This window comes from Nanorana parkeri, unplaced genomic scaffold, assembly GCF_000935625.1.
Source record: "Nanorana parkeri isolate BGI_ZX_2015 unplaced genomic scaffold, ASM93562v1 scaffold65, whole genome shotgun sequence".
Lineage (NCBI taxonomy): Eukaryota > Metazoa > Chordata > Amphibia > Anura > Dicroglossidae > Nanorana > Nanorana parkeri.
Genome location: NW_017306333.1, coordinates 530430 through 546580, shown reverse-complemented (window position 1 = coordinate 546580; position 16151 = coordinate 530430). Strand labels below are relative to the sequence as shown.

General features: G+C 42.5%; 1 protein-coding gene across 2 annotated transcripts in view; it reads left to right on the top strand.

Annotated features, from left to right (window-relative positions):
* The first annotated feature begins 5869 nt into the window (after positions 1-5869).
* The window catches only part of KCNMB4 (potassium calcium-activated channel subfamily M regulatory beta subunit 4), a 52162-nt gene continuing 41880 nt past the window's right edge, over positions 5870-16151 (top strand). Inside the window, exons 1-2 of one of the 2 annotated variants that reach the window (XM_018576359.1) lie at positions 5870-5875; positions 7163-7522. In XM_018576359.1, the coding sequence (XP_018431861.1) occupies positions 7187-7522 (336 nt within the window). In that variant the 5' untranslated portion in view covers positions 5870-5875; positions 7163-7186. Of the gene's footprint in view, positions 5876-7082; positions 7523-16151 lie in introns of those variants that run through there. The other variant, XM_018576358.1, reaches the window with a different exon arrangement.

Here is a 16151-nt window from a genome sequence, read left to right as displayed (position 1 = left end):
AGTGGAGAAGTGCCCCCTTACATTAGTAGTCATTGGAGAAGTATCCCCTTACAATGAAAAAGTGCCCCCTTACATAAGTGGTCAAAGGAGGAGTATTCCCTAACATTGGTGGTTAGTGGAGAAATACCCCCTTACCTATATGGTCAGTGGAAAAGTATACCCTTGTATTGGTCGCCAGTGGACCACTCCCACCATCCACTTTAAATTCTTTCTTTGGCAATATCTTTTATTTTTGGATAGTGTGGGGAAGGGTTACAATTTTTTTATTTACTGAACACACATTGCTTTTTTTCTAGCCCTTTTTTTGTTTACCAATGAATATGCTTAATGTCCAACGCTGCTGGTGTAGCCGCATGGGATTCAGCCATAGCATATATCAAGGCAAGGAAAATAAACAACTCTGCTTGAATATATAAAAACATAGTACAACAAAATAACATAGTAACACAAAATACAACAAAAATGTGTTGGAGAAGCAATAAAAGCCATAGTTTAAGTAAGTAAAGCTGGACATACACCTTACAATTATCTGCAGATTTTCTATGGTCAGATGGAAAAGTGCAACAGATTCCTCTATCTACACTACCCTGTGTGGATGGAGGAATCTCCCACTGGGCCAAGCTTCAGTATCTTGCTAGTCGGCCCCGCTGGCTGTCAAAACACCTGAACAATGCCTGCATCCAATCAGATTGTTCAGGTGTTTTGACAGCCAGCGGGGCCGACTAGCAAAATACTGAAGCTTGACCCAGTGGGAGATTACTTTATCCACGCAGTGTAGCGCAGATGGAGGAATCTGTTGCACTTTTTCCATCTGACCATAGAAAAGCTGCAGATAGTCTATAGGTGTATGGCCGGCTTTACCAGGCCTTTAGTTGCTTGAGTTGTTTAGGAACCACACATATATACTGTCATTATGTGATGAAATTGTAACAGACTTACCCGTCCGTCGTTCTAGAATTTTGGCGCAAGCTTCCGCAGCATCATCACGGACGTCATCAGGCCCCTCCTCCTATGCCGGTTTAAGCCGCGGTATTCAATTGCTCGGCATTCGAGCCAGCTCATCTCCCACCGTTTGCACACATGAGCAAATTTATGTGTCTGACTAGATTCAACTGATGATCAGTTCTCTGACAGTTGTCAGGTCACAGCCTTTTACCTCTGTAATGAAAGAAGAACTAAATGCGCCGTTTCCCAGAACAGCTATGTTTAAGGCATGCCTCTGGTGGAGAGCTGTCACGGGAATAGACCATTTCTCTTTAGAATCTTCTTCCCTCCTAGTGAATTCCAAACAAACACATGAGTATTATGAGGTAACCCTTGTGGCTGGGTTATTACATGGTTCCCTTTTTTAATCATAAATGCCCATACTGGAGGTCTGCTGCAAATATTGCCTTTTATGTTTCATTAGGAAACGCTATTATTATTATTGCATTGATGAGATCTCTTTCAGTAGGTAAGATACCTTCTTGTTATCTGAAACTGAAAATATTTGTATAGCTTGTAAAATGTCATGTTCTATTATTTAAGATCTGGAGATATGGGACTGGGGTTTAAGATGAGTAAAGCAATAAAACACATTTTATTTTTCTATAAATGATTTGGCTGCAGTCTGAACACACCAAGGCCAAGAAAAGGTTCATTTAGTTGAAACAGGGAAAGTAACAACTCTGTATTTTTTCATTTTATTGTTTAATGCTGCTAATTAGGGATGCACAGATACTTTTCGAGTACCAATGCCGATACTTGGCATTTTCATGAGAACTACCAGGGTTGCAGTGGTTGCAGCTGGGATCTGGCTCTGGTGCTCCACCACTGTCCTGAAATCATTCGTCGATATTGTTTTAGAAAAACTGTCACATGTCAATAAACAAAAATGTATCAGTACTCGTACTTGTAAGTACTCGGCAAGTACCAGTTCTCGTACTCGCAAAACTGGTATCTGTGCATCCCTTTATTTATATTTATATAAACAAAATCGTACATTAAAACAGAGATGTACAAATCCCAGGAGCTCCGTGTGCTCCTTACACATGACAGCCGCCTCCTAATGTTTGAATTTTTCTCTAGTGTAGTCTTGGAGCTCAAAAGTATCGGTACATGTACTCGTACTTGTAACGAGCACTGTACTTGGTATCTGTGCAACCCTACTGCTAATTAAAAACAGAACCAAAAAACATGGCAAACACCTATAGTGTGAGGAAAGAGATGAAGGATAGATAAGAAATTGAATAAGGAATGACAACAATAGCAAGGGTCAATTAGTGCAGCTTGCTGTGATCTAATTGATTGGTGGTACACACAAAAAGACAAAATGATTAATATGTCTGTGAAGGTTCTCATTCATCCAGGTCATGGTATATCTGTAAAAAATAAGTGGGAAGGGTTAATAACACCTCATAGACTCCAGTTATGCAAATGCAATCAACACATGGTTGTGACTAAGAGATTATGTGGATTGGAGCGACATTCACCATATTTATTCCCAGATAATTTTTGTACAAGTCATTATAAATTGAGAAAGCTGGTCGGATGTCCAGTGAAACGTCTTCAAGAAAAATACAGCAAGTCCAGTTTCCTTGACTTATTTTTACAGATATAAAATGATTAATAGACTTTAAAAAATGGGATTTCAATCATAAAAGTTACTTCACTTAGTGAAGTTGTCCTTTAAATGTTCCCCCCATTCCCTTGAGTTGCAGCCACCTACTAAAATAAATTTAGCCCCACACCTGAGTTCTTCACTATGTGGCCCTGCCCAATGCCCCACAGCCTTTGCAAATAGGAGTCTGGCTGTGCCCAGCTTTTAAAGTGCATACGAGCTGCTCAGCTCATTTATTCCTATGGATGGATCTGTACTGCTCTGGATGGCTGAGGGCTGCCATGAGTATAGACCAGGTAAAGGGATTAATAGGCCAAGCAGTGTGTGTGCACAGGTGGACATGGCAGGACTTTTCTCTGCAGAGGCTGTGTGGCACCAGCAGGGCAATGCTGGGGGAGGATGCCACCTCAGGTGCCCATTTTAGACCCCTCCCATCGGCATGGCAAAGATGCCCCTTTCGGAAAGTGGTAGCACTGCCTAGGTGTACCCCTTCACGCACATAGGCAATCAGCTAAGTGATGAGGAGCATGCTAAAAGTGCAGGCTCAGTGTTAATAGGCATAGAAGTGATGCTGAGCCTGCACCATTAACAGACTCCGCATCACTGAAGAAGCTCGTCTGTTCTGCCTGCCTGTGTGACAGGTGCAATGGCTGGGCAGGAGATTTTATGAGGCACAGCGTTACCAAGCTGCATTGAGGTGGGAGTGTCTGGTTTGGAGGAAAAGGGCTACAGCCATCTCTGACAGGAATAAAAATGTGCTTTTATTGGAAAACTCCTGTACAGATTTGAATGGGAGCAAGTGCAATGTGTACTGGGTCCCCTGGAGGGGGTTTTACCAAGCACTTTCATCTTCTGGTGAGGCTTCTTCTTTAGGCCTCATTCACACTGCCGCTCATATATGCGCGTATTGTACCATATACAACATATGCAAATAAATGGCTCCATACACATAGCCACGTATGGAGTCGTATATTTGCGTAGCGTAACAATAGAATGGAACCGAGATGCGACCGGGCAGCGTATTTCTGCGTATTTTACGCACATACACATATATACGCGCGTACAGTTCATTAAAATTTCTATTAGGAATGATGCATTCTGGGAATGCAGATAGTGCACGCATATACGCACATACACTTGTATAGACGCAATATACAATTTTGCTCTTGCGTTGTGTGTGAATGAGGCATTAATGTAGACTTTCACAGACACATATACTTACCTTCCTTTTGCACCAATGTTGCTCAGCTCAGAGTTACAAAACACAATGGGGGGAATTTATCATAGTAATTGTGAGTGTTTGAACTTGCACGGAATATATTTGATGCACTTTGCTCCAGATTTATGATGCTAGTGTAATATTCATAAATGAGGATAAATAGACTCCAGGAAAGAAGACTTGTAACTCCAGGCAAAAAGCTTAACTGTCGCTGCTTGAAGAAGTGGTCATGGGGACTTCTTAAGTAGCAATTGTTTTATTAGGTGATGCTCCAGTTTCAGACATCAGCAGGACAAGCACAGATGTAAACGGTTATGAACGTTCCCAAAACACGCACAAAACAGGCACAATCGGGAAAATAGTGCAAGCTCTGGTCAAAACAGACGCACATGTTAAAAGGAGTGGCTAAACAGATTTGCGCATGAAGAAAATTATCTGAAAGGCTAAAACAGCCGCAATTGCTTTGATAAATTCTGCCCAATGTGCTTAAAGGATAAGTTCACCTTTTGAAAAAAATAAAGAAATGCATAATTAATAATATATTTAAAAAATGCATTTCTTTATTTGCATTCAAGCCTGGAAAGCATTGCAATTGTGATCACTTGATCACAGCCTCAGGTTTCTGCACATTCTCTCCCAGGCAGAGCTCCATACTGAGTTACGGAGTTTCAGTTAGGAGAGATGGGGGAATCACTTGTTCTGCCTGATGAAGGGGGTCCTGTGAGCCCCCGAAACGTTGCATTAAGTGTATCATGTTATGCTGTATATACGTCAATAAAAAGACAATTTGCTATTGGAGTGCCAGTGTCTATATTTCTACTGATGGTGTGTAGCTGGCGCTGTGTGGGGGTCAGTGACATGGATGGGAATGGTTTGCACTGACATGAACATGGGGACACATATTGGGGACAAGTATGCTCGGTGGTGGCGGATACACTTAGTTCTGTGTCTGGACTCTGGTCCCACCTTCTTCTATAACTGACGTCAGAGATTAAATAACAGATGTCAGATATTACATAGAACGCATGCGTGCACATGCGCATTAGCGATTTTGTTGGAGGAGTGGCTGTGCGTGTTATTTAGGTTGGCAAATGTAACGGGTAGGCAAATATGACAGAACAGCGGTTTTTGATCCTCCGCAGACTCCTTGGGTCCCATGGTGTCTGTCCGACGTAAACGCTCCCGCCTGTGTCCATTCAGCTTTTGTGCCACACTCCTCCTCTTCCCTCCGATGCTCTGGCCTGCCCACACTTCCTCCTTCACAGAGCTCGGGACTTTTGCAGTGGAGCGAGCGGCACTGACACAGGTAAGTTAGTTGGTTTTTGCCAACTTTTTTTTTTAATGTTTGGGCATGTAGCTACTGCGCGGCTATCTGACGTCACAGCATCACGTTGAATGAGGAAGTGAGCACTGAGGCTCATGAGATACCGGCTATTCTGCTTTTAAATGTGAGTTTTTATGTATGTTTTTTTACCAATAAACGTTTAAAACTTACTGCACCATGAGGAGCTAATCTTGATTCTTTTAAATATATGGGAAACAACATTCGGTGGTTATCTGGAGAAAATGCCAGGAGCAATCTGACCCGAACACTGGCTTCAGGCTGCCTGTAAAGCTGTAAAAGGATTTATATGCGGTGAGTGTGCACTGCCTAGGGCAGTGGTTCTCAACCTTTCTAGGGCCGGGACCCCTTGGTAGCATTTGCCAAGTTGTGGTGACCCCCAACTGTAAAATGTAGGGATGATGCAGCTGCTGCAGCTACATCTGGCGGTGTGGCGGGAGAACTGACAATGCTGCGCTAGGAGAGGGCTGAGGAGGACTCTCACCTTGCACAGCAGAAATCACACAGACACCCACAGCTTGAGAACCACTGGCGTACGCCGTCAGAATAAAAAAAAAAAATCCACCATAGGAATGCATAGCTAGATTCCTATTGGCTATTTCACTTTGCAATAGCCAAAATCAAATTAGCTATTGCACCCGCCCTCTGCTGCTGTCAATCACTAGAAGAGGACCTGATGGAGAACCTCAGGTCCCCCTTGGCAGCAGCAGAAGGCGTGTGCAATAGCTAGTTTGCTATTGCAAAGTGAAATAGCCAATAAGAATCTAGCTATGCATTCCTATGGTGGGTTTTTTTTTCTTCTGACTTACGGCGGCCAGCGGCCACCGATGTCAGAAAACAAAAACAATAGCAGGGAAAGGTTTACTCTGCTCGATAGAGCAGAGTAAACCTTTCTGGGAGAAAGTGTCTCTCTCCCGGGCTGCCTCTATCTAATATCGGAAGACTCACGGGCGACCCCTGGCAAATCGTCATTTGACCCCGCAAGGGGCCGCGACCCACAGGTTGAGAACCGCTGGCATAGGGGGTGAATGTGTGGCACTTGAAAGATCACTTACACACAATCACGCTATATAAGGAATTGGAAGACGATTATTCACCCTTCAAAATTTTTTGATACACATTGCACTCATCACCATATGAGTTTGAACTTTGCTTTTGGATATTCACTATAGTTCACTGGCTGTATTTTTGGAGATCTGTGTTATCAGACGGGGGTCGCAACACTGCAATCACCTTGTGGCTGCAGGACATACACTCTAAATTTGCTGATTCATTGATTTTTGTTGGTTCAATTATTATTAGTATTGACACCTAATATTTTCATTGTTTTTATTGTGTTTGATTATAGGGTCTCACTTTGGTTGTATAAATTTCAAATTTTTTTGAATAACGACACTTTTTGCTCACAAATATAAGAGGGATTCAGCATGCCCTAGGCAAACGCCTACTTTGCCTCGTGGTAAATACGCCCCTGTTAACAGTTCCAATTTACCAGTAGATATATGCCAAAAAAAAAAAGACTTTAATACTACTTTAACCTTCTTTAGCCTCCAATGATTCCTTTTGTAAGCCACTGAAAAGTTCCACAACTGGGCTGATTTCTGATCCCTTCTTTTGCCATTGACAACCGAGCGGGGCTGTAGAAGCGCACCACGTGACCCGCTCCAATCCCTCGCTGAGCGGCAGGGCCGCATTATAAAGGAAGGAGAGCAGTGCAGAGCTGCCGCTACGATGAGCATGGTTGTGCCCGGGGCAGGAGTGTGTGTTGGTGCTATCTCTCCTCACGTGTGCCATGTGGATGTCAGGCTCTCAGCCAGCTACCACCATTGGTGGGGACAGAGCTGGTGAACTCCCTTTATCTGAATAGGGGAGGGGGGCGCAGTACAGGCACACTAGACTGAAGCAGTCTGATTTACTCTGTGAAAGTACATGGCTGACTTTATTCCTCGGTGGTGTGTCAGCCCCGTGCCGGGAACCATGCTGTGAAGTGGACCTGCCGCAGAGGACTTGGCACATCCGCGGCGCCATGGGGAAACTCAGGGTGTCTTATGAGTACTCGGAAGCCGAGGATAAAAGCATCCGTCTGGGCTTGTTCCTCATCGTCTCCGGGGTCGTGTCTCTCTTCATCCTCGGCTTCTGCTGGCTCAATCCGGCTCTGCAGGCTCTCCAGGGCAAGACGGCCAACTGCACCGTGCTGTCCGTGCAACAGATCGGGGAGACGTTCGAGTGCACGTTCACCTGCGGGAGTGACTGTAAGGGCACCTCTCTGTACCCCTGTATACAGATATATGTCAACAACTCCGAATCCTACTCCAGGGCTCTGCTCCATCAGGACGAACAGCAGCTTATCAGCAACCCCAAGGTACCATCTACATCGCTGTGCTTGCCGAGTTGCTCCGAGCTGTCAAAGTTCCCTATAGCTGTCAGTTTACTGTAGACCTGATCGTGCAATGGGGCTTCCAGTGCCCCGACCGAACGGTGCCTAGTGCAATGGGGCTTCCAGTGCCCCGACCGAACGGTGCCTAGGCTGGGATACTTTTAAAGATAGCTGAATGGTTGTTAGGATTCGGAATGAGATGCTGCTATTTATTGATAATGTCCCCAACCATACTGATCTACAGCAGCCTTTCTTAACCTTGGTACCCTGGTGTGTTCTCAGTCTTCCCCAGGGGTGCCTCAGAATTTAGTGGTAGTGGGGCTGTGATGTGAAAGGGGGAATGACTCTGATATGAATGAGGGGCTCCTGATGTGAAAGGGGAGACTATGATATGAAAGAGGGGTTCCTGATGTGAAAGGGGAGACTATGATATGAAAGAGGGGGGACTATGATATGAAAGATGGGCTCCTGATGTGAAAGGGGGACTATGATATAAAAGAGGGGCTCCTGATGTGAAAGGGGGGACTATGGTATGAATAAGGGGCTCCTGATGTGAAAGGGGGGGACTATGATATGAAAGAGGGGCTCCTGATGTGAAAGGGGGGCTCCTGCCCCCTGATATGAAAGAGGGGCTCCTGATGTGAAAGTGGAGACTATGATATGAAAGAGGGGCTCCTATTGTAAAAGGGGGACAATTATATAAAATGATGGCTATGATATGAAAGAGGGGTCCCTGATGTGAAAGGGGGCCTATGATATGAAAGAGGGGCTCCGGATGTGAAAGGCTGGCTATGATATGAAAGGGGCTGCTGATGTGAAAGGGGGACTGCGGATGTGAAAGGGGGCTCCTGATGTGAAAGGGGGAACTCTGATGTGAAAGGGGTTGCTCTGATATGAAAGGGGGGCTACTGATGCAAAGGGTGACTCTTGTTGTAAAGGGGGCGGGGATCTTGATTTGAAGGGAACAATTTGATGTAGGAGGAAATTCCCTTTTTTGTATGTTTTTGTATGAGGTCCCCCTTAAAATCTATAACATTGTAGAGTGAGGAGCCTCAAGATCTTGTATACTAAAAAAGGTTGAGAAATGCTGCTCTACACTATCACTTTAAGCTATGGCTGTGTTCATGGAAGTAATCATCAACTTGCTGTGTTTATATTTGCGGCTCTGCTCAGTGATCTGCCTTCAGAGCCACTTTTCCATCACATGAAGTGCACTGCAGAAAGGCTGCTTTCAGGGGACTATGGGATGATTAGGGTTTCTTTTTTTTTTTCTCCAGTTTGAAGGTTTCATGTAGCAATGCAGTAGCATTGCATTGCTGGCGTGATACCCAACATGATGGGGTTAAGTGACATTTAAATAATGTATTTGTTTCTTCCTGGGTGTCCAAGATTATCTGTTCGTCTAAAGCCACTTTCTATTCGGAAGTTCTCCATTGCTTATTGAACTTAATATAGAAAATAAACGGAGGGGTACAATGCAGAGCTAATCGTTTTTCCTCTAATGTACCGTGTGCCACAGAGAATGGCTTGCCCTTTGGCTATGCTCAAATAATGATCATGACAATAATGGGGAGATGGCCAGATAACTCATAAAAAGGTTATTTGCAGTGGATCGGCAGCGTATGTGCAAAGTAGGCTTGTTATTGCCGATTGTGCCAATCAGGGCTGATGAACGAGTTAATACAATTGTTGTTACGGTTCTGAGATAAGCTCTGTTGCCTAGGGGATGCGATTTGCTAGTATGCTCTCAGAACAAGGATCTTGAAAATGAATTTACAGATCAGCACCCAAATAGCGCTAGACTCATTATTCACACAGCATCAAACTTTATTCTTTCTGTCACCTGTGCTCATCGCAGGACACGGACTATTCTCTGCATTACTTCTACATGAAAGAGCAAAAGCCCTGTAGTTATATCTCCCTACCTAGTATCAGCAATATTGTGCATGTGTGTACAAAAGTAGACCTCAACCCAGTCACTGAAATCTTATCTAAGCTTGTACTTTCTCTCTTTTTGAATATGCAGCTTTTATTAAAAGTCTCTACGCGTTTTTGTGCATGGAGTCAGAAGAAACTGCATTTGCAGTATGTGCATTATGGTGTGCTGTAATGCAAGTGCATTGTGTGCCTTGGGGTACCCATTCCTAGTGAATAGCAATGCAACACACATAGGGGCGGATTTCTGAAAACTGGAGCGGTAGTAACCAATAGTAACCAATCAGCTTCTATCTTTAGTTTGTTCAATAAAACTGTCAAAATGAAAGAGAGAAGCTTGTTGGTTGCCATGCACAGCTGCTCCACATCTGTCTGCTCCAGTTTTGATTAATTTCCCTCATAGTGCTGAGCAGGGGTGGGCAACTCCGGCCCTCCGGCTGCGCTTTAACTACAAATTCCAACTGAAGAGAGAAGCTGATTGGTTGCTATGGGCAACTGCCTCAGATTCTGTCTGCTCCAGTTTTGATAAAAATTCACCCCATTGTGTAGACTTGATCCACTGTCACATTAAGTCAGTCCTGACTAATAATGTTCAGCCGACGCCAGAACAAATGCAGGTAGACAGGTAGTGGCTTAAATAAGCTGGAGGGGATTAGCAGCACTGAAATACAAAAAAAAGGTGGAACAATATTATATGAATAAAGCATTTTTATTTTATTTGATGAAAAAAGGAACATTGTTTATGATACTCAGTACTTTAGCATACTAAATGCATACTAAGTGCCATACAGTTAGTGTTAATGTAGCAAACTCCTGTCAAGATTATTTTGTTGTTTGTTAGTTCATAACAATAATAACCTGATCAGACTACAAACAACTTCAGTCATTTTTTTTGTTGACATTTTTCATAAACTGATAGGATGTTATCTGTAGGAGAGAATCCACTAAACTGGGGTAATGCACCCACATGTAGACGGAGGTTGGTGTAGAATAAATATAATGGTTATGACATGCTCATGAAACGATATGACAACATTTAGGATGCATGAGATAATGGGCCAGATAATCTAACAGTGGCGGTTTTCGAGGAATGCGAATTGTCACACGTGACGTCTTTATTTGGCACATCACATGCCAAATACACTTTTATATCGCAGCGCATATTATTTATTTGGCACATAGTAGAATGTGTATTCTACTCTCGGTGCATTAGTGCAAATATTGACAGACTCCCTTTCTAAACCTTTATTTATTGGGTGGGAATTGTGAGAATTTTGGTCAGTTGTTTTGCAGTTGGTGCACCCTTCAATTTGAACTATTATTTTGGGCATCTAGAAAAGCAGTTTTTCATGTGCCAGATACTCGGCAACCAGACAGTTTATCTGGCTCAATGACTGGATATTAATCTTGCTGGGTAAAAAAAATGATACACTGTGTTGGAAATCTTTGGCCATCCCCACCGGTTCTTTATTGGAAGGAGGAAACATATTTTTGCAATACAGTTTATGGTCTGCAAACGGGTTTGTTTACAAAGAGACAGATTTGCCCAATATTCACTCAATACATTCTATATTAATCTGCCAGTGAATCATTCACCTAACAAACTTTGTAAGATAATTTGCTTAAACATTTACCTGTTCCAAAATGATCCGCCAACAGTCACCAACATGAGAATTGTACAAATGGTCAGTATGAAATGCCGCTGTTTGTAACATTTCAGGCCGGTGAATGTGCTTGTACTTGACTGACTTATACAGAATATGTTTTGGGTGGAAGTGCACGCTAAGATTTTGTTTTCCAAAGCGAAGGCTGTAAAACTCTTTAAGAGAATCTGTCATTAAGCAAAATTGTTTTCTGAGAATCCTCAGATGAAACCTGCAGTTTTCTGACCTTTTGGGCCACCTTCCTGAGGCAGCCTTTCTGAAGCAGGGTGCCGTGGTACACTAGTGTGCCTCAAAATGTAGTGGTAGTGGGACTGTAATGTGAAGGAGGGAATGAAGACTGGTGAAAGGGGGCTCCTGATGTAATAGGGGAACTCTGCTGTGAAAGGGGGGGACTCGGATATGAAAGAGCGGCTTCTGATGTGAAGCAAGGCTACTGGCACAGAGACTGACCCTGATTATTATTACTACATAGTATTTATATAGCGCCAACAGTTTGCGCAGCGCTTTACAATACAAGGAAGACATTACAGTTACAATACAATATAAGACAAGAGGGTAAGGAGGGCCCTGCCCCTGAGGGCTTATGTGAAGGGGGGGGCACTTCAATGTGAAGGGGGAAATCCCCCTTAAAACGATGATATTTTAGACTGGGGTGCCTCGAAGTTTTGCAGACTATTAAAGAGTACTATAACTAAAAAAGGTTAAGAAATGCTGTACTAAGTTATAGTGACAGCAGCATTGCTACCAGGGATCTATGTTGTGGCTGATGGTAAAAAAAATGACCTGCCGTTTTCTGAGTCTTGAGCCACCTGCTAGTATCAGAACAGGGAGGCTGGAGCTACTAAGTTATAATGAAAGTGGCATAATTACCCCAGATCTAAACTGTAGCTCAGGGTAAAAAAAAATAACAGTAAAAGTATTCTGCTGGGAAGCAATATATGTGAACTGTTACCTGACAAAGGGATTTTTATAATGTTGGAATGTGGAACCACTTTGGTCCAGGCACCTCTGCCAGGCAAAACAGCTTGGCTCCTGACCTTCACTGCAGCAGCAGCACAATTGGTCCAAAACACACCCCAGCCTCCTGATTGGACAATGATTAGTGCTCATTCTGCTAACTGGGCTTTCTGCTTCATTCCTCATGTTCACTGTCAGTACATGTGCACTGCAGCGGAGTTTCATTGGCTTCTAAGGCTTATTGCACATGGCGACTGAGCCCATACAGTGTAAATTCCAGTGCATTTTTCCCCTCCAGGGAGCCTCTGGTGCTGTGTACAGCCTCCTATACAGGTCAATGGCTGTACAGGGATGTTTGCTGGTACTTGTGTACAACCACATATGTGTACATAAGTAATACAGCGATGAAAGTAAGTCACCACCACACCATCATCTTCATTATGAGTACGTCTTTATTGATTTTAGATAATCATGGTATCACAGGAAAACGTAATGTTTCGAGACCACGCAGGGTCTGTTCATCAGGCAATTTGACGGCCAGGTGTGCAATGGAACATCTATAAGTTGTGTGAGGCTAGGGATTTACTTCTGTACACATATGATAATGTATGCAATTACTGGCGTATACACATGTACAGCCACTGACTTCTATGGAAGGTCTCCCAGACTGGGGAAAATACGGCTTTGATGCTGTGCGGGCTCAGACGCCTGTGTACATGAAGACTAATGCTGCTCCTCCCTCTCTGAGTGTTGATTTACAGGGGATTAAATGAGGCAGATATCAAGACAACTAAATAAATACATTTAACATTACTTTATTTGATGCTTAGATAACATAATTGATATTTTTATATCCTCCCAAAGTTTAACTTGTATAAATGTATTTTGCAAATGATTTCCAGGAGCTAATATTTCATTGACATGCACTACAGTACACAAAAATTTAATTAAAGCCACTTTTTTTTTTTTTTTGCCCGTTGCCAGGGGCATGTTTGGAATTAGATAGTCACGCATCAACAAGTTCTAATTAAATCAGAAAACATTATCACAAAACTTTGCAGGAATATCTAATAACACAAGGCTAGACCCACCAAGACACACTTCCATGCACTTTCTAATTAAAGGACAAATAACACATAGTATAATGTTTGATTTGTGGCATTGCAATGTTTTGATTCATTGCTCTAGTCTGTTTAAAAATTCTAAGAAAATTATAAATACAATGTTATAATACGCTATTCAACATTTCATTATAGATACAATGTTATAAAGACAGTATTCCGCATTTCAAATCTCAGCATCCACCATTGTACTAAGATGCAGCGTACGTTTATCAGGCAAAGGCATGCAGCCATATAGTCGGAGTGTTCCAGCATTTTATTTAAACAACTTGTAAGGAAGCCAAATAAACAAAGGGGTGCTGAAAGACTGCCACTTTAATGGCATCCCAGTCTCGGTCTTTAGCGTTCAATATTAAGTTGGCCCACCCTTTGCCGCTATAACAGCTTCAACTCTTCTGGAAAGGCTGTCCACAAGGTTTAGGAGTGAGTCTATGGGATGTTTGACCATTCTTCCAGAAGCGCATTTGTGAGGTCAGTACTGATGTTGGACGAAAAGGCCTTGCTCACAGTCTCCGCTCCAATTCATCCCAATGGTGTTCTATTGGGTTGAGGTCAGGACTCTGTGCAGGCCAGTCAAGTTCCTCCACCCCAAATTCGTTCATTCAGGGAGAGGGGACCATGAGCTGAGCGATTAGCAGTCACCCAATTGCTCAGCTCTCGGCATAGGGGGCTGGGGTGTGACAGCTGCAGTTTTCCACGCCTGCTGTAAGTATTGGGAAGAGTACGTTTTACTCCTTCTACAAGTACGACTTCTCCTAAGTACATCTTTGTTATAGCTTTGCCGTGGTTACACAGTTTTGTTATCATGAAAACTGCAGTTCTCAGGATGGATCTTATGTGTTTTCCAACATCATTTTCTTCAACTTTGTTCCCGGCCATTGGTACTATTTCTGTATTTCCAGCATTACCTTATTTCATCACCAGGCCACCTTTGACATTAGTGACATACAGTATAAACCATCAAGACATTCTAATGCTGGTAAGGTATACAATGACTTTACAGTGGAATAATAAAAAGATTTTATTTCTTCAAACCATTTTTGGAGAGCAGCTGAAAAGACAATTTTCAAATAATATAATGCTTGAACTACAAAACATTCGGGAAATACACTGTGACTGATTATAGAGAACCAAAAATGTCAGCTTTTGAATCTTTGACACCATATACATTTAGCTCATTATTTTAAATGTGATTTGAATGCAGATTAAAAATATATTACCTCTACCAAAAATGAATAATTTTGTAAAAGAGAACACGTCATTTCACTATATCATATTATTAATTTGCTTGAAGTCAATGTCACCATATTCTTGGAAAAAATTACTATTAGCATGCATCCAATTAAGAATGAAGGGAAGCTAAAGTAATATATTTGGCTAAAATATCAATTAGCTGCACTGCAGTGAAGAAAATGTCCCTAATTTGTATTTATGAACAACGGAAAACTGACTTATACTAACTCAGTAATATGTATAGCAACATAAGTGCAAGTGTTTTTCATCATGAAAAAATAGAGTGAACATTTTACTGCATGTATGGAGCTGCTTAGTCTGTTTAAAGTGATATTTGTTTGACCTAGATTGATTATAGTTTGAAAGTTTAACACTACTTTAAGCATATTGTGGCATAGAAAGGGGTTCTTTTTTATATTCAAAAGTTTTTATTATTTTCATTGAGGCATATACAATAACCATCTACATCATAATACAATGTAACAAAACAACATAAAACAAAAAGACAGTCTTCATCTGAGCAGGATGCCTTATTATTCCATCTCTATTCAGTATGCATAGATTAGTATCTGGTCTCGATTGTTGATACAAGCCTACTGTATTTTATTTCGGCTAAAGCTGGCCCCCTGCCCAGCTTCCCGCTCCAAACTTCGGCCTTAACGGAACTATTCCTATTTTACCCCCTGAAGATATATACCTACGTCCCATCTCGTTATCTTGGGGTTTAGCAGTCACTCGACCGATGGTCAAAAACCCAGGAAGTTGTCGACTATCCCTTTATCTTACCAGGAGATTGTATAAAAACAATCGAGACCAGATTACTAGGTTATCCCTATTATAGTGTATCATACATCAGTCTGTCGACCTGAGACTGCCTTACAAAACCTAAAGACATAGTAAAAAACAAAAAAAACAAAAAAAACAATGTGGTTATATAACAAGTGTTGCAGTAGGTTTTAATTTTGAACATAATAAAATTTTCTGGTCGGGGTGGGCTAGGGCTTGCCTTCGCTCCCTTCCTCTCATACCCCTATAGGATTTACATATGCCGCCCAAGGTGCCCAGGTAAGCTCAAACTGTTCCATTTTGTCTTGGAGTATACTCGCCATTTTTTCATGAGTCATAATCCAAGACAGCTTAGTCCTAACCTGGCTCAGAGGTACCCTGGATGTCTTCCATGTTTTAGCGATCGTAGCTTTAGCTGCCAGGAATATGAAATTTATCAATCTTCTAGAGTGTTTAGGAGTTTCAGGGATAGTATCATTAAGCAAGGCCAGCCTAGGGTCTCTGGGGACCCTTATGCCCACAACACGGAAGATTAAATTAAAAACCCCTCCACAAAAGTTTCGGATACGTGGACATGTCCACCATACATGGTACATAGTGCCCTCTAGGGCTTCCACGGGAGTCCCCCCGTGAGAGTATAGTGTTTTAAAAATGCGTAATTTGACGAAAACGGAATAACTCGGCTAGGGCTGCAACAACTAATCGACATAATCGATTATAATCGATTATTGAAAAAGTTGTCAACTTTTTCAATAATCGATTAATCGGCTTTTGATAAGGTGCCCCTGTCCACAGCTCCACACACGTTGCGCGCCCCACCTCACGCTCGCCGCTGCCAGACCCGCCCGCATCCACGCTACACACGCCGCACCTCCTCCCCGCCTCATGCTCACCGCCCGCCCACATCCACGATCGGCA